Genomic DNA, 22,801 nt, shown 5'->3' on the forward strand with positions numbered 1-22,801 from the left:
GTATTGACAGTGGCTGTATCAAGTTAATACTCCCACATTAGTGGAGTAGTTTGTGAGAATTTGTTTCCCACATCTTTTCAACATTTGCTGTTAGATTTCTTAATTGTTGCCAGTCTGATGGGGGATAATAGTACCTTGTTTTGATTTGCATTTTCCTGACGTTTACCATTTTTTCAGTTTATTGGTTATTCAGGTGTTTTCATCTGTGACTTCTTGTTTATGTTCTTTCCTATTTTTCTCTTGGGTTTTTAAAGAAATATCTAGTATCGCTTATATACATGAATCCTAGTCTGTATTTAACGCCTTAGATGACACTTAGGAAACCTGGTCTGCTTTTCCCTTGAGTTTACTATTTTAGTCAACACTCCTATACTCTAGTGCTAACCAATCAAAAGCATTTTAGTTTAACCTGTTATTTTCTCTGTATATTAATTCATGCTGTTTCAAGATAAATCTGATTTTCCTGGGCTGAACTTATCATGAAACTGACTCTAACATGCATTAGTTTATTCCTTTTCCAAATATTTCTTATTGAAATACAGCATTAAATGGCCTACTTATTGATAGCAGGAATCCTGCTAAGTAAAGTATGTGGACACTGGGGGACTAAGAAATCTGAATTTTAGATAATAGGACTCTGACTCAGTGAGCACTGTTACTTTAATTATCTGAATAGAAAGTTTGAGATTTAAAAATAATTTTCTCTCCATTATTTAGGTTGGTCACAGCAGATGTAGCTTTTTACACTGGAAATCTTCAAGCCTTAAAAGGCCTTAAAGATTTGGACCTAAATATGGCCGAAATTTGGGAGCAGAAGAGGTGATGTCATCCTGGAAAACTGGGTAGTTCATCTGACCATGTGTTGTTTGTTATGAAGAAAATCTCGATGCCTGTGATTTGAGAATTGAACCTGAAACCCCAAGTGAACTGGGGTGGGGGAAGGGAAAAGGAAAGTATCAGTGTTGGGAAACTGGATTCAGTGGGATCTACAAGGAATGTCATTTTTGTGCATCCTACAGTGAGGAGTAACTGATCAGGTGTCTATAACATTTTTCATTCTCTCTGGAAACAGACTCAGGTTTCTTTGGACCAAATCCAAAAGAACACATAGCTGTAACACAGCTGTAGTTGACTAGAATGCTCTGTATACTTTATATTAAAAAATGCTTTGCATTTCTTCCAGTGCAATGAAATTCATATGGTGTCCCACCTTATTTAATGATGGTACAATTTAAAATCTTAAAATCTTAGTCAACTTCTGTAGAAAGTTTTCTCTATGAAAGTAAAGCTGTTTGAAAAATTATTTTTTTACAGATCTTTCTATAAAAAATAAACATCTTTTGATTGCTTGGATTTAGGAATTCAATTTTTGTTTCAGTGACCAATGTCAAGTTGCAGGCTTTGTGTGTTGCATATTTAATATTTCTACTACCACCATATGTCAACTGGGTAAAGCCTTCCAGAGCTGCCTAAATACCTGAAAGACTTAAAAAAAAAAAGATACTGGCATCTATTTATGCAACTCAATACTTTTCAGAAATGGTATATAAAAGGCTACAGTTTAATATCTGTATTTTTATAAAAGTATGAAGGGTTTGGGGTGTTTTTATTTGTAGCAGAGGTAAGAATATGTATTCATATAATCTGCCTACTTTTGAGTTCTCATATTAACATTTAGATAACATTTGAAGTATGGCCCCCTTGGATCCTTGTTTTTAAGTTACTTTTGATGTGTATACGAACAAAGACCAGGGAGAAACAGAACTTTTAAAACTATAGGCTGCTGTGTTGGGGCCAGAAATAAGGTGACAAGTAAAGACTTTTATAATACCTACCTTCAAAATTAGAATCAGCAGCACTCTACAAATAAAGTGCCTGTGCTTCACCTCACACCAAGAATCTTGCCTAACCCTGTCAGAGTGCCTAATAATATCCTGTGGTGATTATGTATAATGAAACAGTCTTATTTTGTGCTCTTTGGTTTCTTAAAAGGAAAGCTTGTTTTCTTTCCTTTATCATTACAGAGGTATGTCTTTGGTTCTTTATCTATCTGTCTAAAATAAAGCTGTAAAAAATTAACAGACTTTAAAAGGCAACCTTTTTTTTAAATGGTATATAGTGAACTTTAAGTTAAGTTAAACAAGCAGCCTACTCAAAACAAGTATGGATGAATTTAAAGAAAAGGCATAAATTGAACTACCAGCAGACCTGATTGGAAAGATTATTAATGATCATTTTTTCAGTGATAATAAACAAGCTTCAGGAAATGAAGCTTCAGGGAAAGGCAACTTTTTATGAAGCTATACCCCCTACCTCACTATAGAAGAGTACAAGATGTGAAAGAAATGCCTTCCCTTTGCCCACGCCTGTCAGCTGGGAAAATAAATGCCACTTTGTTTCAATAAATGGAGAGTTTGTGGAAAGCATGGCAGGCATCCCAGTTTTAGAACTAGATGAAAGGTACTAAATACCTTCAGTTTAATTCCTATGGAAATAATGGTATGATTAAGATTCTTAGAAATGCCAAAAACTGGACTCATTAGGTAACTAGCCAGTGTGTACTTAAATATTCCAAGAGCAAATCTTCCAATATAGTAACTAACAAGAATAAACCATTTTATTTTACCATTTCATAGTTAGCATTATAAAGTACCAGTGTACACAAGTATTGCTTCACTGCTTTATTTTTGAAATCACAAGCAATTCAAAGTGATCATCAATTGAGGCTTCTGTTAAAAGTTCTTCCAAAGTTGCCCCAGTTTTAAGATTAAACAATATTGCACTTTAAGATGAACTAACTTTTGGGATCCTCTTCAAAGAAGGAAAGTATTGCTCCATCTGTGCTTTTCTTAGACTAAAAGCATACTGCAGAAAACTCTATTTTAAAAATCAACACTGCAGGGTACAGTAACATAGTAAAGTACCTGCCTATTTTAGAATCCTAGAGAACATTTCATTGTAAGAAACTAGCCCATTATTAAAGTGTCCACAGTATTTTTCATTTCAGTGGTCCAAGATGCGAAGGTTTCCAGATACAATCTTGTTCTCTAATACTGCTCCAGGTGGGATATCAATTCTGTCACCATGATTTGCAATGATGATAACCGTTCCCTAAGTGACAGGGAAAACAAAAGAGTGTACTTGCAACTGAAATGCAATTTGATTATCTTACAGTGATCAAGTTTGTGTACAACTTTTTTTTTACAGTAACTGTATTTATAAACATTAAACATGAAAAACAAGTAACAGTTAAGGAAAACTGTAATGTGTCCTTCTGTAACAATCCTGGCAGTAGTTCTAGATTCTCTGTCTCCTTGTTAGAGGTAGAACTAAGAGTGGGAAGTGGACCCGGTGCCACAGCATGGCCAGCCTCCTTTTGAAGGCCTACTTGCAAGGCCACCAGCATTATCCAACCTTCATAGAGAAATTAAAAGGTGCTCGGTTTACATTTACATATAGGGCTTTTGTTGTTGTTTTTATAACAGTTTACTGATAAGATTTTTCATGTCTTAAGTCTTTAGGCAGTCTCAGCAATAAAATTCAATATATGTATTTGTTTTTTCAAGATCTTCATTTAAGTAAGTAGCTTTAATGTGAGGAGTACATGAAATCTAGTTAGGAGATTTTTTTTTTAAATTACATGATTTGGAAAAAGCTATTGTATCTTTGGTGAGCTTTAATACTTTTATACCCCCATTTCCCTCCTATTTCTTACGTGAGGCTGGAATGACACTCAGAGTACCTGAGTACTACAATAATGTAAATGAATATTCTTACAGTGATAACATTCCTTTAATAGAGTATATTCAGTACAAATTGTCATTTTTTTCTACTTTTACTCAAATAATCATCCTTAGTAAGCTAATGCTAATAGTGATCCTATTTTAAAGATTCTCATTTCAGTAAAATAGTACAAACTTAATTACTAGTGTAATTAAGACTAACAAGTTCCTTAAAGTAAATGTAAATTTATGACTAGAAAATGAGACCTATATTGTAAGCTGTAAGAAATATAATTTTCATTGTAACAACATACCTTTAATGAAACATTTTTTCCAAATGTCACATCTCCTGAAACTGTGAGGTGGTCCAATTCAAGCATATCTGGTATACTTTCAAATCTTCTTAGATAATCTTGAACCTTACAGAAAAGTAGAAACATAAAAATTTGTCTCAAATGGGTTCAAAGAAAGACAGGAAAAATATTAACAAGAAAGTTTAACTGAGCTGTAAAAACCTTTTTTGGCAAAAATCAGGTCCTCTGTGGGAAGCACCTATTTATTAAGCACTCATTATATGCTAAATGCTGTGCAGGAAAGACCAGGAACTACAAACATTGTTTCTATACCAAGCAATTTACAAGATAGTTGAGCAGATCTAAGTTTGTTGTTGTTTTTTTTTTTTTTTTAAAGATAATCAACATGCCATGCCAAGAGCCAGATGAGTAGTTCACACAATCCGAATTTAACTGAAAAAAAGAGATCATGCTTTGAAGCAGGCTAGACTGGAGCTGGACTTTAGTGGATAGGTAGGATTCTGAAAAATTAGAGCACATTTTAGGAAGAGCAACAGCACAAATTATTATGTTACCACCATCTTTGTCTTTTTATTTCCTTAGATTTACAAGCACTAGAGATTGTCCCATGTGACCCCGTTTCCTATTTTGCTGGGAAAATGGGAGCAATCAGAAAACTTCCACTTGTTTCCATCCACCACCACCACCACCACCACCAATGGGGGCAATTGCCCCCATTGCCCATTACTCTGACTTCCTAGTACTGGAATTGGACTTTTTCTATTCCTACTTAAAGCCAACCTCTCCATTTGTGCATCAGATCCCTTCTTACGGCCTATCAAGTGTTGTTTCAGCAATTCTCCCTCTTCAGTCTTTTTTCCCTCCTGACTGCATTAATTCCCATTAATGTATAAACATCCTCCCATTAAAAAAAAACAAAAACTCAAATCCTATATTCCTTTCTACCTATAGCCCCATTTCTCTGTTTCTCTTTAAGGCAAAACTCTTAAGTTTTCTGTATTCATATCTCCAATTCCTCCTTTTTCATTCTCTTCTAAATCCATGCCTGTGAGGCTCCCAAACCTCCATACTGATAAATCTAATTCTCATCTTACTTGAATCAGCAGCAGCATTTGACACATGATCATTCCCACTTTCTTGAAATATTTTCTTCATTTGACTCAGAGGACACATGCATTCATAGTTTTCTAATTCCCCATCTGCATTCTACACATCCACAGCAGGTGGCACCAAACCACACCTGCTGTAGACTAAAATAGACTTGGATAGCAGAGCAGGACCCCATAGGCCAACCACAAAGGCTCACAGTGTCACATTTCATTGATTAAATTTTTTGGATTTCACTTATCAGGCTAGGGTGGAGTTTTACAGCAGGTCCACAGATAGTGCTGTTTTGTTCAATGTTACTTTGTTATAACGCTGATGAGGGAAAAAAAAAAAAAAGATTGCCAGCCAGGGCTACTGTCTGTGTGGAGTTTGCATGTTCTCCCCATATCTGTGTGGGTTTTCTCCAACTATTCTGGTTTCTTCCCACATCCCAAAGATGTGCATGTTAGGTGAACTGGTGTGTCTGCATGGTCCCAGTATGAGTGTGGGTATATGTGAGTGTGCCCTGAGATGGGATGGCGGCCTGTCCAGGGTTGGCTCCTGCCTTGTGCCCTGAGCTGCCGGGATAAGCTCTGGTCACCCATGAACCTGAACCGGAATAGTGAGTCAAGAATTATCTTGTTTTTATTAATCAATGTATGTACAGCTCACATTTATTTCAGGGTTTAATATTAGAAGTGTTTTGTTTTTAAAATCTGGTGATATTTTTGTGACCAGAAATAAACTGTAGGAACTGAACTCTTGTTTATATCAATTAGCCTATGGTAAAATGTGTTATGCATTGTTTTGCTTACTGTGGCAGTTTCCAAGAACATACTGATGACACTGAGGACGTACTGTACTTGCTATTCCACCTGTCTAGAACACTTTTTGCACTAGATACCCATTTGTCAGACCCAATCATCAACTCAATGAGGCTGCCTGTGGCAACTCAATGAGGCTGCCTGTGGCAACTCAATGAGGCTGCCTGTGGCCACTCAATGTAAAATTACACCATCACCACCGCCCCCACACCTCCCCAGGCATTCCCTATTCTCCATCCTTGCTTTGTTTCTCCATAGCATTTTCCACCACTTGGTATATCATACATTTACTTACTTATCATCCTTTCCCCACTAGAATGTCAATTCCATGAAGACAAAGATTTAGTCTGTTTTGTTTACTGCTAAATCCCTAGAACCTACAACACTGCCCAGTATATGATAGGGGCTCAGTAAGTATTTGTTAAGCCAGAATTAACCTTTTCCCACTGATGAAAGCAGTACTGGTCTTGGAAGCGACAGAAGACAAAATGCCCCAAAATTTAAAGATTATTTTCTACTCCCCATATGGCAATCATGTTTCAAATGTGAAGTAAAATATTTATCTTCTATGGTCAATTCCCTTTAAAAGATATCAAAGACCGAGGAATATGACAGGTCAGTGGTAGAGACTGTAATTAGTCTCCAATTCACATGTATATCATATCTTTATAATTACACATTTAAGAAATATGAACTGACATTATCTTTATAGTTACGTACCTTTGTAAAAGAACTGCCTAATTTAACCAAGGGCACTGTAGGAAATTCCCGCTTTTCACTCATTGTCAGAGATCCTGCATTAAGACTATAGAGGTTTGACATCACCAGCAAGAGATCTGATGTGGTTTTGACAGGCAGAAAACGGCTCCTTGGCACATTAATACCTAGAGAATTCTCAAAACTTTTGATGGCAGCCCCTACTGCAGTTTCTAATTGAATGACATTCAGGCCTCCATCCAAAGTCTGTAAGAAATTAGGGGTGGGGAATAGAAAACAAAGGTTTTAGGCACCTACAACTTAGTTCCATGTAGGTTAGTTAATATTTGGGAAGTGATTTCAGAGATCCATTGATGGAAAAAAAAATTTTTTTTTTTTTTTTGAGAAGGAGTCTTGATCTGTCACCCAGGCTGGAGTGCAGTGGTGCGATCTCGGCTCACTGCAGCCTCTGCCCTCCTGGGTTCAAGCAATTCTTACGCCTCAGCTTCCCGAGTAGCTGGAATTATGGACATGTGCCACCATGCCCAGCTAATTTTTTGTATTTTTAGTAGAGATGGGGTTTCACTACGTTGGCCAGGTTGGTCCTGGCCTCAAGTGATCTGCCAGCCTCGGCCTCCCAAAGTGTTGGGATTACAGGTATGAGCCACTGAGCCTAGCCAGAAAAATAATTTTGAGAACTGACATTTATCAAGCACCTATCATATGCCAAACTCTTATACATATAATCTTTTTTCAGTCTTAAAACTCTTCTGTTCAGTAATATCATTTCCATTTTATGATAAACCATAGGTTCAGAAAACTCATGCAAAGTACCGATGGCCAAATGACCTACGAGTGTCAGAGCAACAACTAAGACTGAAGTAGGTTCTCTACTTTTGAAGCCCAGTGTTTTTGCCACTACCACAACCCAGGGTCAAATACAGGGCACCATAACTTGGCACACTAGAGGGGTGACAGCAGATTCTGGAAGACAGGGCTAGGAACTAGAGAGTCTGAAAAGGCAAAAGGGAGTGACCAATGGAATAGATGGGACAGAGGGAGTGGGCGACGGGGTCTGTGTGTAGCCTACTATGACCTTAGGAACCAGGAAGCTCAGTGGGCCACAACCTTGGCTTACCTTTGCATTCACAATGATTTCCATGTCAATGGCATTTTGCTCCTGCAGTCTTTTAACTGCTGCAAGAGAAATCCATAGGTTGTTTGTATTAAATATTTTGAACTTTGATACGGACTTGAACTCATCTACATGTGCTTTTGGCACTTGAGCAATTTCCACCAGTCTCAGTTTGCCTTCATATTGAGTCAGTGTCCCACCCTAGAAAGGCAGAAAATAGTTGAGTGCCTCCACATCTGTCCCAAGTGCATTTTTTTATAAATACAAAGATAGTGATTATATAAAAAATATATAAATACATTATGTAGAAACAGTAAATTTTCATAAAAGGGACAATGAAATAACATTTAAATGCCAAACTAGGAGAGTATTAAAGGTTTGGACAACTCTACTGAAAGGTTTCACGTGTTTCAGATTTTTGCCATAAATATGTAACGATTTTAGTTAAAATTACTGATGTAGCTTATCCAAAAAAATAGAGATGATTTTGATACTATTTATTATGGATTTATGATACATACTATTATGTCAAACAGAATTGAAAGTATTCCACATATCATCTCACCCTTTCTTATGATACCAAGTGGTTATATGTGTTGTTTAACATAGAAACTTTCAAATAAAAAAGACTTTAACTTCATAACTTATGAAATGTGAAAACATGAAGCCCTAAACTGCTTCCTCTCGGTATTTACCTTTACATCTGCACGTGTTTTATTTGTGACTTCCATGACAAATTCACAGCGTTTTCCATTGGGTGGGTTCATTAGATGATTAAGAATATACAGATCCACTGTGGCACCCAGATTATCTATGTTAGACACAAAAATATACTCTTTGCCTTCTCCTATAAAGGTATCAAGCAAACCAGAGTTGTAGAAACTGGCGTAAATATCACCATGACCTGGAGGGTACCAAGCTTCTGTATTTTCCCCTGAGTAAGACACGTCCTTTGCTACAGGAAGTAAAGATTCTTTATTAATCCTTGGGTACCTTTTAAAAAAAAAAAAAGTTATTTTTCAATATTGACCCTGTAGAGCATTTCAGGCCTTTAAATAAAATAATGCATTAAAGTTAAATAAAATTTCACTTCTTTTCAGAGTCTATTAATAAGTAATTTAATTATAGGTGAATCCGTTTAAGAAAATCTCTCAGTATCTGTGTTGTCCAAAATCTGTTTTCTAGATGGTGATAGCTGCTGCAAAAACATGTCTCTATGGTCATACAGATGGGAGGACCCATCATATTTTTAAGATATTAATGTTTTATGACTCTCCAAGAGGAGGGATATATCAAGTAAATTTTCTCAAACTTATGTAGTTGTGGGATTGTTCTTTTCCCTGAAAACCTATCTGGGAAATACTGCCCATTCTTACAAATGGATATATTCAGGGGTGGATCTCTTTCTTTCCCAGAAAATAAGCACCAGGTTAGCATTCCAAGATGTCTGCTTCCCACCACTAGTGAGAAAGGTAAAGCTGGTGATGGGGCAAGAGGAAAACAGGAGCTAGCACCGCAACAGACTAAAGACTAGAAAATAAAGGCAAAACATCTGCAAAGTAAAAAAAAAAAAAAAAAAAAGTAACCATGGGAAATAGATCTTAAAAACAACCAAACTAATGGTACAACTTTAGAAATGTCCTTTTTTATTTTTATTTTTATTTTATTTTTGAGATAGGGTCTTGCTCTGTTGCCTAGCCTGGAGTACAGTAGCACAAACAGCCTCGACCTCCTGGGCTCAAGTGATACTCCCACCTCAGCCTACCAAGTAGCTGGGGCTACAAGGGCACACCACCAATGCTAATTTTTAAATTTTTTTTTGTAGAGACGACGTCTCATTATGTTGCCCAGGCTGGTCTCAAACTCCTAGGCTCAAGCAATCCTCCTGCCTTGGCTTTCCAAAGTTTTGGAATTACAGGTATAAGCCACCACACCCAGCCTCAAAATACCCCTTCTGTACAAGTTCATGTGGACTGATGTCCATCCCTTAAATGGAAGTCTTATTTCTCCAGTTTCCTGGCCTTCAGTCACAATTCATCATCTGAATTTCCTTTTCACTCACTATTCTCCAAAGATTTCCTCCAGAATTTATTAAATTACCCCAAGCCCATAAAAGATGTTGAAGAAATTCCTTTCCATGGGAAAGGTTATCAATAATGTAGGAATATAAACAGATTTTCACAGACCCATCTGGAGACCAAATATGCTCTCAGAAAGCAAAGGCGTAAGCTATCCCCAAATATTCTGGACATGGAACAGACTGAATTTTAATAACAGACTGAATTTTAAGAACAGACTGAATTTCAAGCAGACTGAATTTTAAGAACTGGAAGTTAGAGAACCAGAGTGATTATAACAATCACATTATCACCAAATGCTTAGCTTTTATGGGCATCAAACACTTGTGAACATCAATATTTGGTACCTGTACATCTTGAAACTGCTCTGTTATAAACAAGATAAAGAAGTCCTTTCCCAGGAGTAACATACCCAGAGTTAATTTTTTACTCATTGTACCTGCTTTGATTGAAAGTATAGATTTTCACACGACAATGATTGTACTTCTGTAGTATTTTTTTGGTATCTTCATCCGTGTTAAAAGAGTTCATTAAAACAAGAGGAACATCTGTATTGTAGGTTTTATTCAAATGCTAGGGAGGAAAATGACAATTAGATTACCCAGACTCACTTTTCTTTTACTCAAATATGCAAAATTAGTTCTTAATGGTTAAATCATAAAGTATCTAAAACATCATCTGTATGTAGCCAAATATACAAATTTGACAAAAAACTGCTCAGCATGAGCCAGACATTTTGCTAAGCAATTCACCATGCACTTGCTAATTAAATCACTACCCTCTGAGATAGAAACTACTGTCTGCATTTTATGGATGTCTAAACTAAGGCCCAGATAGGTGGTGGGTCTGGCAATGGCAGAGGCAGGACCCCCACCTCCCCACTCCAGGCAGTTTGAGTCTGGAGCTTGTGTACAGCCACAGTGCTCTGTGGCCTTACTGGGTAGGCAAGTGCTGATTAAGCACTTACTCTATGTTAACATCTCTGTAGGGATGAAAGTACAAATGTGACAAAGACATGGCTCCCTACTCTCAAAATTAATGATCAAAAATTTTGAATCACACCCCAACTGAAATCTTTTCAACCTCAGAAGAGCTAAGAGGCAGCTAAGAGGCAGCAGAGTGTGAAGAAAACAGGGTCTTAGAAGTCAGACTGCCCTATGTTAAAATTTTAATTCTGCACTTACTAACTAGCTTGGGAACCTTGGGCAAGTAACCAACCTCTTGTGCTTTGGTTTCCTCATTGGTAAAATGGGGATAACAGTACTTACCTCACAGAGTTGTTGAGAGGAACAAATGAGTAAATTCATATAAAGAACTCAGAATAATACTTGGTGGACAGTAAGTGCTGAATACATGTTAGCCACTGCTACAACTTGCATTAGGATTATAGTTGCCAGCACCATACTAGGCAATAGGATAAGGAGATGGAAAAAATAAGGCCACTGCCCCAGAAAAGCTTATGGTATATGATTAATGACTTTGTTGTAAGAGAGAAGCCAAGAACAGTTCTTAGCATGCATGGCCTGCAGCCAAATACACAACATCCTCCCCACCCTCCCAAAAGGGGTTAATAAAGCAAGATCATCCCAGCCTTGATGAAGGCTGCCACCAGAAAGAAAGTGGGTAGAGAGGTGGGAGATCAAAAGAGAATCTCAACAGACCCAGAGATTTCAACAACCACAGGTACTATTTAAGATCAAAAGCCTTTACATAACCTTAAGGATTTGCCCTTAAGAACACTAAACCTTTTTTTCCACCAATAAAGAGACTAAAGATAGCAAGATCTTTGGTTAGCTCAAATTCACATCTGCTACATTTTATATAACATTTATGATAAAAACTAAAAACTATTTTAGTATCTCATGAGAAAGGCTAAATGTTACTCACTTCAATTTGCTGAACAGTCAGATCCAGAAAGGTATTCTCATTCCTCACACCAATCAGACTTTTAGGGCCTTTGCAGCCCATGCTGGTTCCCAAACCACCATTGAGTTTCACCACCACTAGTTTGTTCAACACAGAAGATATATTATCAGGCAAGCCCCTGGCCTTTATCTTTTCATAGGGTTGAATCTGAAAGAAAAATAATATTATAGGAGTAATTTAAACAGCTTTAAGGGACGTTAAAACATATCAATCCCAGGGTTATTTCCACGCTTCCATAAAGAGTTTCGGTTTCTCTGTGGAAAGTTTTAATCAACTTTTCTTTAATGTCATAGGCCCTTGTGGTTCAAAATCAAGTACTTTAACAGGTGACTTCCCTTGCACACAGTAGTTCAGTGGATCATTTACAATGGAGTACGAGAACGGGGAAAAAGTTGTAGGCCCTATATATTGTCTGGGTGGTTAAGAACATCCAGATCTCTTGGAGTATCTTCAAACACTCAATTCCCAATTTGTATCAACATAGCAAATGATCAAGTCATTTATTTAGAATCATCAAGTCTAAATATTTCTGGTGTACTGTGGCTCTACTTCAATTCTGGAGAACTACATATAAAATTACACATTATTCCTTCTACCACAGGAGGCAAATACCAAAACACACTTGTTCTTTGCCATTCTCCTCTATTCAGTCATAAGTCTGCCTTTCAGAGGAAGGTAGCATAGACTTTTTGTCAAACTTCTAGGTATGCACAAGGACAGAATTCCTTCCTCGAGAATTTAACTTTCAGGTGTCACCATATAAAAGCCAATACTGGAAAATTAAGTGTTGTCACTGTTCTAAGAAATGCCCTGGAAGGGAGGGAAAGGGCAAGAGGTGGGGCTGAAGAAAATCCCAACTCAATCTCCTCCCTAGCATCCTCATCTATTTCTGTGAGCAGAGGGCCTTAATCTATAACTTCTCCCTTATAGGAAAGGAACAGTGACACAACTTACAGCAGAGGCCCAGATTCCTTTCTTCAAAGCAGAGGCACAAGCAAATCTAAACATCTTACAGTAAGAAGGAAACCTATCAGAAAGATCACAATGTATTTTCTATCCATTTATGTGACATGTTTGCTGTTATTTTGCTTTAATGGAATAAGTCCTCAAATTGACTCTTCGGTTGCATCATGGTGTAGACAGCTAACACCTAATGGACTGAAAAAAATAAAACTACCCCATAAGTGCTTTGTGGACATTAGCTGTTATTTGTTCTGCTACCGTAGGAACGTGTGTGTGTGTGTGAGGGGGTGTGTGTGTGTGTGTGTGTGTAATGGGTAGGTGTGACTGGGAAAGAACTCGACAGGCTCACACTCCAGTGATCTAAGCCTATGGAGGCAAAAATCTCTTTATGCTTGGTCAGATGAACATACATACATATATCATATGTAGCCTCCTGATGACAAAATTCGTGTTTTTAACAGCTTTCCACAAAAAAACTAGTCTGTGGTTCTTATTTCTTCTACCCTGCAATATACTATGTTAACTGCCAAGTGCAAATTAATACACTTTCTTGTTTGGTGTAAATACAGAAGAACATGAAGCACTCTTCTCCAAGGCTCTCTACTTGTTATTGCTCCAATCATGACTAATTATCAATTCTTTCCTCATGTGGTAGGATTGTCAATCTTCCTGGTAAGTGCTGCTAAGTAGCTTTCTAAAGCCATTCATATTCATGAACCAAAATAAGCGCTGGTTACAGAAAAGATAAGAGGAGGGGACAGGCCTGTGGGCACTCCAGGGGGTGCTACATAAATATTGGGATGTGAAATGACAAGGAAGAGGAGGGAGGCAGGAAAGAACACAGACCACACTGATCGCTGCAGACCACACTGATCGCTTCCCCTGCAGCATGTGGTCCAGGTAAGGACAACGCAGGGGCGATAACAACTTGGCCCCCCAACACACACACAAAACACCCTGCAGAGTTGACAATCCTTGAAGGATGTTTTGATTTGACTCTACTGCCATGACCATCATTTGTTCAGCATTTCAAAGAAACTGGTAATATTGCTTAGGAGAGAAAAACTTCCAATTTACACCACACTGCTAGAAAAATAAGAGTAGATGACAGTAGAACCTTTGTCACCCTGATATAACAGGGTAGCTTATAATCTTTTCTAGCCCAGCAACTGAAAGCAACCAGTCACTAAAAGAAACAGGCTGGATGCAGTGGCTCACACCTCTAATCCCAGCAATTTGGGAAGCCAAGGCAGCCTAGGGGTACGAGACCAGTCTGGGCAACATGGTGAAACCCCGTCCCTACAAAAAATACAAAAATTAGCCAGGCATGGTGGTGCATGCCTGTAGTCCCAGCTACCCAGGAGACTGAGGTGGGAGGATCACCTGAGCCCAGGTGGTCAAGGCTCAAGTAAGCTGTGATCATGCCACTGTACTCCACAGAGTGAGACCCTGTCAAAAAGAAAGGGGGGGGGGAGGGGGAAGGGGAGAGGGGAGAGGGGAGAGGAAGGAAAGAAAGACCACGGTGATCAATGGCTGTAAGTAGTCTATTATTAGTTTAGAAGAGTCAGCAAATGGGGCCAGGCCAATTATTTTCCAATTATTTTGTAAAAGCCAAGAATTTCCATTTATCAGTTATTTTTCACTTCCTAGCAAGAACCTAATATTTACAGAGGTCTCACAAGGATGTGAAAATCAGTTGAAAATCACCAAAAACTCCTAGTTCATGCATTCATTTTAGGTAAAATTGTTAGTTCAGAAACAGTCTTACCTATTTATGTTTTGACTACACTTTAAAAAAAAAAATAGAGTACATAGAAGCAATTTTCCACATGGTAAGACAGGCCTGTCTTCCAATTTTACCTAAAATTTTTAATTGTGGTACATCGCATACATAAAAGTTTATAAAATATACATACACAGTTGAAAGAATAACATTTTTAAAAAAGGAACACTGCCATGCATTTGCCCCTACTCACATTCCTCTTCTATCCCTACGGGTAACCACCATCTGGACTTTTATTCTATAGTTTTACCACCTATGTGTGTAACAATATTGTACGCCATTTTATTTGTCTCAAAACTTTTCAATAAATTGAATCGTACTATAAAGTATGACCCATCTTCTCATTACAATATCAGGAATTTAAACAAGGCATATCATTGGGTTTGTTGTTATTTGAATATTCTATTTCAAATAGAGGTAAATATTATCTAGATGTAACTTGGAGTGAAAATTTTCATGTAACATCAATATTTTATCAAAGTATAAATGCTTATTATAAAAGTAAAAATGCTATGATAATTCCGAAAGCTATTAATTTTATATATAACAATTAATGTTTTCAAATAATTCAATAAGTTGGAAAACAGAATGACAATAAACATAAAACTCAGTACATTAGATAGGTATCTTTAGGAAAATATTCCCTTTTTGAGGGAACAAATATTTATACAAATTTAAATAATAATGTGAGGCAGAAAACTCTAGATTATACCTTAATTCTAATCTTTACAGAAATGTTTGGTATACTAACATTCACAGCATTAAACAAAGTGAGCTTTAGGAACCATGTTTAATTTTGAGCTATTTAATTTGATTTAGGACATAAGTCATCAAGAAAAAGTACTAACAGGAACTTTTTTTTACCTCCAGTGAAAATGAATTAAAAACCAAATGTCAACCTTGCTGCCTTAAAATTTCACCAGGAGAAAATACAACTCCAAAATCATATGTATTCATGCTAAATCGGCTTTGATCCACACACCATAAATAACAGAAAGTTCTGGCTGGATGCAAGGGCTCACATCTGTAATCCCAACACTTTGGGAGTCTGAGGCAGGAGGATCACTTAAGCCCATGAGTTTGAGAACAGCTTGGGCAATATGGTGAGACCTTACCTCTACAAAAAATGTTTTTAACTACCTGAGCATGGTGGTGCACACCTATAGTCCCAGGTACTCAGTGGGAGGCTGGAGTGGGAGGATTGCCTGAGCCTGAGAGGCTACACAAATAGACTGCCAACCCTTTTAAGTAGAAGAAAACAAATATTTGCCCAAGTTCTGAGTCCTAGGTACAAAGTTCCTTGTAGAAACATGTTACTGGAAAGTTTTATTATAAATTTTAGTTAATGAAATTAAATGTGCTGCTTTTCTTTCCTGTACTTAGTCATGGAGACATAATCAGAGCCTTTTTTAAGTGTGAAAGCAAAATACAATGATCAATTCAACAATGCTAAACACATATCTGATTGAAGAAATATTAAAGATAAAAGTGTTATGCAATTATCAGTGACAAATAGGGTGAGAGAATGATTTAGGAATCACCAACATTCAGTGTTTCACTCACACTTTTCACCTGCTGGCTATGAGCTAAGAGATGGTGGGCCACTCTCATCATTCTGCTTCAAAGACAAGCTATCAGAGAACATCTGCTTATATGAGATGTTCACACAAGACGGAACAGCATTACTACATTTTATATAGGCTGTTTGCACAAAAAAATAGTCCCAAAATTATGCTTTGGAAGTAACAAAACCAACATAGCAGGACTTACTAACAACAGTTCAATCGCCAGAACCTGCTAAGAAATAACCAACTTATGTGTCCTAAGCATGCAGACTTCTTACAAGATAAGCTGTGAAGATCTTCCACTCATTCTGTTCTAGAGAAAATGTAAAAATTTATGTTTATGCAATGAAAACTGATGTTCAGAGACACACTTGTCATGAGAGCCATTACTCCATCACCAAATTTCCAGATCCAAAATGTAAGATCTCAAGTGATTGTATGAAGGAACAAGTGCATGCTGAAATATTTTTGAAAACACACACAAAATAAGGTAATATAAATGAGAAAGTATTCAGAAATTATCTGTCAACATGCACAAAACGTCAGTTTGTGAGATAACTTCAAGGAAATGGCATCACTGCCATAAATTAATGAAATTTACAGGCTCAGGATACTGAGAAGGACAGAGCTTCACTTCAGTTACTATTAGAGAGGAAGGAAAACTTGACATCATGGCAGCTACATCATAATCAGCACATTCAATACTAGCAAAAATAGTTGGAAAATATCTTGCTCCTCCAACAACCTCCGTTGACCAAAGTAAGTCCATTTACTGTTATAGATGTGCATTATGGTGACTGCAAAAGCAATCTACCAGATAACCATGCTGATGAACTATTGTTCTTACACTGTAACATCAACATTTTAAAGCTTGGTTACTAAATTTCTAAATAGAACTGTAACAACTGCAATTTCTTTGTTATCCCAAAAACTTATTCTATGATGGTGATATAGATTCTCAGCCTCATATTGATTTTAACACTAGGCCATTTGGCCTTCAGCCAAAAGGTATACTAAATATACTTCTAGTTTTAACTCGAATATCCCCAAGGTTGGCATCTTAAGAAACTGAGTTTGAATTTAAAATGTAATTCTGAATACTGTTCAAATATTTGGTATAAAATAAAATGAGCTGATCCACGGACAACATTAAGAATTCAAAAACCAAGTCAATAAAGACTTTTGGGAACAGGCCCTGGTAACTCACAATACAGAGACTTATTTACCATTCAAGTACGTGGCAAATTTCTCTGCGATGTGTTGTATTTATAACCTTGCATGCTAAGTTAAGGGGGCAGAAAGTCGCCCCACCTCTTAAAATGTCAAGGAACCATGGTTCTTTATGTGGTGCTTTCAATAATATCTTCTTGTCTTGCTATATCTAACCGTTAAAAGCAGCTAATTAAATGTAGGTCCTGCTGAGGAATTTGTTAACCACAGAAGACTCTCAGAATAACTGTGGAAAGGAAAGAAAGAAGTAACAGGGTATGAAGACGGGAGAAATATTTCAAGTGGTCAAGATAACGTTACTGTTGGAAGCCTCCAGGGGAGGTCTTTCACTGATGTTTCCTGACATACCCAGCCCCTACCACCACCACCCCTCAAAAGACACAGGGATGTGCACAAAGGTACTAGTCATTTGATTCCAGGAAGCCAGGACACTTTCTGTCTAAAGCTTATTACATGTTAAATTTGGTGGTAAGCACAGCTTTCCATCACATAAATCACCCTATTATCAGCAGAGGTGCTCTCTCTTGGTGACACTGTCCACACCCTCCACCAGACACCTAACCAAGCAGTCCCACAGAGCTTGGTTTAGTTCAACAAGCCAAGGGGATATGTGTTAGAAAACTGCCTAGCAACAGCTAAAGTCACACTGGACACACCTAGTCACAGAGACAAGTTTTAGGCCTGCCTTCCACTTTCCCTACTTAGCTCCCCCAGGAGAATGCACAAAGACATTTACTCAAGCAAAGATGGCTAGTGTTCAGAGACAACACAAGGAACATCACATACTACTGGATACAGCCTCAATGTTACTCTGACTGAATCACTTTAGTCAGTCACCAGTGCGATCTTTGTGCTTTCAATTCTAATCACCCTGTTTCTCTCTTTCCGAAAATATGAATAAAATTCAGTGGTCTAAGACCTCTACTGCAACTAAACAGACAGGAGGGAAAACTCCACAGGTGAGGTGGGGCAAACTGCATGAGACTCCTGGCAAAAAGTCCAGAGGAGGCCAGGCCACTCATGTTCTCTTCTCACTGGTGGAAAAGAATTGGCCAAATAGCTAACATCCTCTGGGGAATAACTGAAAGAAAGTTAATTGGCAACCTACTGAAGAACATGCTCTAAACAACATTCAGCCCTCTAGGATGTGAATCTAGTTTTTCTGCAGAAAGTGGAATGAGATTTTTAAAAAGATCTTTTTAAAACTATCTACCATGATCTGTACCTTGCCAAGTTTGTTCACAACTTAGTTTCCAGTTAGAAGAAAAGCCAAATTCATCACACAGTCATAGACAAACTGTTCCCATTAGTAATAGGATAACCCAGTTCTTGGTAGCATATTTGTGCTATTCCTGGAGACACTGCCAAACACCCAAAGCAAGCTAACAGTACCTGCCCTGTATGCTTCACAAGGGTATGATTATTGCAATCTGAAAGAATTTTTTTTCAACAAAAGCAAGTTTGCCTGAAGGAAAATGAGCTGTGTAAACAGTTAACAAATTAGGAATGCCACTCCATATGTACAGAAAGTGTTCCAAGAACACTGGCTTATTCACTAAACCCTTACTGCACAGGGTTTGTGTGCCAAATTCTGTGCTAGTCACTTTCATGTATTGTCTATTTCACATTTCTAAAGGTAATAACCAAAATCTGGATCATTTGAAAGATCCTACAAATTTACTTTATAACAGAAAAGTCATACCTAGAATAATGTCTTTGTCCGGTTGTGTTGCCATAAAGGAGTCCCTGAGGCTGGGCAATTTATAAAGAAAAGAGGTTTATTTGGTACACGGTTTTGCAAGCTGTACAAGAAAGAAGCATGGTGCCAGCATCTGCTTCTGGTGAGCACCTCCAGTATCTTCCACTCATAGTGGAAGGCAGAGGGGAGCTGGTTTGTAGAGACCACGTGGTGGGAAGCAAGAAAAAAAGGGAGGGAGAGGTACCAGGCTTTTTTTTTTTTAAACAATCAGTTCTCGCTATAACTAATGGAACAAGAACTTATTCATTACCACAAGGACAGCACCAAGCCATGCATGAGGGATCTGTTCCCATGACCCAAACACCTCCCACTTTGCTAAGTTGCTAAATCCTATCAATAACATCAGTACTTCTTATCTGCACTCTCAGATACATCTGACACAACAGACCACTCCCTAAACCCTGAAGTGCTCTATTCCCCTTGACCTATGAAACACCATACTCTGTTTTCCTCCTTTCTGCCTGCTCCTTGAAAATCTCATTCTAAGTAGACCTCCTCTTCTACACAATCAGCTTCAATTACTCCTGTCTGTATGGCAATATAACATACTCGACTAAGACAGAAGCCTGCTCATATGTGATCCATGACCAAGTCCTGTCAGTCTCATGACCTGTGTTACTGCAGTGGTCTCTATGATCCTTTACCTCTTTCCAACCCACCCTCCATCTCTCAAGTGGCAATCTTTTAAAAAAGAATTTCAGCATGTTTCCCTCCTTACTGCATCATTCATAAAATAAAGCACTGGCATGGCATGGCAGAGATTATTAGCTGCCTACCCCAACATCATTTTTTTCCCCTTTCACTTTAGAACCCTGACTTTCAGCTGGGCACATTGCCATCCAGAATAAAAGACTCCATTTCCAGCCTCCCTTGCAGCTATTTGTGCCAAAGTTCTGGTCAATATGATTAACTAGAAGTGAATTAAAAGATTTCCAGGAAGTCTCTGTGAAAGGGCAGGGTCTGTACCATCTTCCTTCTTCCTGCTGTTTGGACTAGACGCATGATGAATAGTGTTCATTCTGGTGGCCATCTGGACAATGAGGAGATACTCTAAGGATGGCAGAGCAGCCAGACAGAGAAGCCCAAGTTTCTGATTACCACATAATTGTCTTACTAACTCTGGATTGCCTCTCTCCAGATCTACTGTGTTATTCTGGGTTTCTCTATTCTGTGTAGCTGAATCTAATCCTAACTGGAAGATAGGGTTTGCAAGGTCCTTAATGATTTGATCTTTTTTACCTTCCACTCTTTCTTCTACTCCCCTAACATGCTGTTCCAGGAACATGGAGCATTCGGTTCTCTAACGTACCACATCTCTTGCTTGTAAGGCCTTGCACTTTTTCCTCTCATACAACTTCATTTCACCAACTACTTTTTCTTTCTCTTCCACATCTCAGCTAAGACCGGCGATTTACAGGCTTTATGAGCCAACAGGTACTTGCGAAGATAAAAAAATGGAGCCTCTTTCAGACTAGTTCACCACCCCCAAAAAAACAGAATGTTTGCTTACAATTTACTTCACTACATTGGAAATGTCATTCACAGAATATAAAAGTAATCTTAGTAAGAGAAGTCATTCATTTCCCAGTGAAAATTAATGTGCAAATAGAGTAAAAAATAAACTTTACCTCTCTCCAAACTAAGTTTCAATGAGAAGGCTTCTGTTTGGCTTGAATAAGAAGCTGATGCTGTGATGTGGTTTGAGATGATTACGTGCATGCCATCTTTAATTGCCATTCCATTTTTACTTTTCTTTTTGATGGTCACAAGTGCTGAAAACCCCAATGCGCTCAAAAGCAAGCTCCCACAACTTTTGTTCTGTTAGTTGTATGCAGCCTCTGCTAAAAACACCAGAATTCTCTAAGACTGAGAGCTGAGTGGTTCATGTGTGTCCTGTATCTTTGAAAGTCAATAAGGTCATCTTTGCAGAAGTCTGCATCATTCATACAGGATTGCACCATCCTGGATGTAAGGCTCACGGATGCAGAAGAAGGTGAATTACAGTAGTACGTGAAGCTCACTCTCCTCCTCTGCAGCAGGACCAGAAGTGCTGGCTAGCATCACAGACACTGTACTGGCATACAGAGCACCAACACCTCGTCCAGCATGTTTTGCTTGGCTTAGATATGTTATCATTTAAAAAATACTTTCAGAAGAGGTTCATAAATCTTTTTTTTTTTTTTTTTTTTGAGGGCACTGACATGCAATAGCTGGCTGCAGTGAGAAATGTCTGAAATTGCAAGGACATGCTAAAGGGAAATTATGTAGTTGCTGTTTCCTCCATGACCCGATTCAATAAACTACATCAATTCCAGCATGAATGATATCATTTGACAAAAAGCCTCCTTTAAATTGAATGAGACAGTAAAGTATAGTAAGTGAGAGAGAACACAGGCTTTAATGCCAGGCTACCTGGGTTTCTTAGAATCCACCACTTATTATGGCAAATTATTTAACTGCTCTAAGTCTTTTTCATTTACTTCATTAATTCGTTATGAAGATAAATGAGATAATGCATATAAAGTGCTTAGCGAAGTGCCTGGCCCCACAGTAAATACTCAAATGTTGGCTGGTATTATTACTACTTCACTGATTCAGACACACTCCCTCACCCGTACCCAACATTTTAACATTTCTGAAAGCAGGATCCACCATATAACCAATAGGTTCTTACAATTAATTGGTTGATTTCTTTTCTTTATTAGTGGTACATAAAAGGTGTAACTTATAATCAGTGGCCCAAATTTGATGAAATATAGTATTGAATTTCTAGGTTTCAAGTCACGAACTAGCTGAATCATCTCCCAGACATGAGCTTCAGCCAAATTTCTCTCCAGTCATGTGTAGCCTGAGGATATTAAGACAGAGGTCAACAAACTATGGTCTGTGAGAGCTGCCCTTGTTTTCACAAAGTTTTATTGGAACATAGCCATACTCATTAGTTTACATATAGTCTACGGCTATTTTCATGCTACCATGGCTGAATTATCATCCCCAGATTATATGGCCTATAAAACCTAAAATATTTACTATCTGCCCCTTACAGAAAACGTTTGCCCAGCCCTGGTTTAAGAAAGTCTTCTGGAAAAAACCCAAGTTTTGATAATATTTCTCCCTTTTCAAACCACGTTTCTTCTCCTAAAATAGCTCCATACTGCCTGAGACGCCTCAGGATGGCCAGAGAAAAGAGGGTCTCTCTAAGGCTATATGTTGGCTTCACGCTTCCACTGGCAAGAACGCTGCCATATAAACAACCCCCTAGGCTTTTGTATGTTCTCAAATTTCTCCAGGAAAGCAAAACCAGTAATATGTAATTGGTAACAGAAATCAGGCAATTTTCAAAACAACAGAAAGAAAACTTGAGATTTAAAAAGGTTTTTGTGGCCATGCACAGTGGCTCACGCCTGTAATCCCAGCACACTGGGAGGCCGAGGCGGGCAGATCACCTGAGGTCAGGAGTTCAAGATCAGCCTGGCCAACATGACGAAACCCTGTCTCCACTAAAAGTACAAAAATTAGCCGGACGTGGTGGTGCATTCCTGTAATCTCAGCTACTCAGGAGGCTGAGGCAGGAAAATTGCTTGAACCTGGGAGGCAGAGGTTACAGTGAGCCAAGATTGCGCCACTGCACTCCAGCCTGGGCGGTAAGAGCAAGGAGGACAAAAAAAGGCTTTTGTCCACTAGTGAGTCATCTAAAGTAATCAAATTCATACAGAAACC

The 22,801-nt window shown here is 38.1% G+C and overlaps 2 protein-coding genes across 7 annotated transcripts in view; one reads left to right on the forward strand and one right to left on the reverse strand.

Annotated features, from left to right (window-relative positions):
- Window positions 1-2,079, forward strand: part of VPS54 (VPS54 subunit of GARP complex) — a 118,231-nt gene extending 116,152 nt beyond the window's left edge. For all 4 annotated transcript variants that reach the window (XM_024242742.2, XM_054547447.2, XM_054547446.2 and 1 more), the window contains one exon: window positions 718-2,079. In XM_024242742.2, the coding sequence (XP_024098510.1) occupies window positions 718-823 (106 nt within the window). In that variant the 3' untranslated portion in view covers window positions 824-2,079. The remainder of the gene's footprint in view (window positions 1-717) is intronic.
- Window positions 2,080-2,668: 589 nt separating this feature from the next.
- The window catches only part of UGP2 (UDP-glucose pyrophosphorylase 2), a 51,973-nt gene continuing 31,840 nt past the window's right edge, over window positions 2,669-22,801 (reverse strand). For all 3 annotated transcript variants that reach the window (XM_009237247.4, NM_001133003.1, XM_009237248.4), the window contains 7 exon segments: window positions 11,743-11,928; window positions 10,295-10,428; window positions 8,473-8,770; window positions 7,781-7,978; window positions 6,667-6,909; window positions 4,037-4,141; window positions 2,669-3,111 (listed from right to left, as the gene is read on the reverse strand). In XM_009237247.4, the coding sequence (XP_009235522.1) occupies window positions 3,004-3,111; window positions 4,037-4,141; window positions 6,667-6,909; window positions 7,781-7,978; window positions 8,473-8,770; window positions 10,295-10,428; window positions 11,743-11,928 (1,272 nt within the window). In that variant the 3' untranslated portion in view covers window positions 2,669-3,003.

The sequence above is a fragment of the Pongo abelii genome, chromosome 12, assembly GCF_028885655.2.
Source record: "Pongo abelii isolate AG06213 chromosome 12, NHGRI_mPonAbe1-v2.0_pri, whole genome shotgun sequence".
Lineage (NCBI taxonomy): Eukaryota > Metazoa > Chordata > Mammalia > Primates > Hominidae > Pongo > Pongo abelii.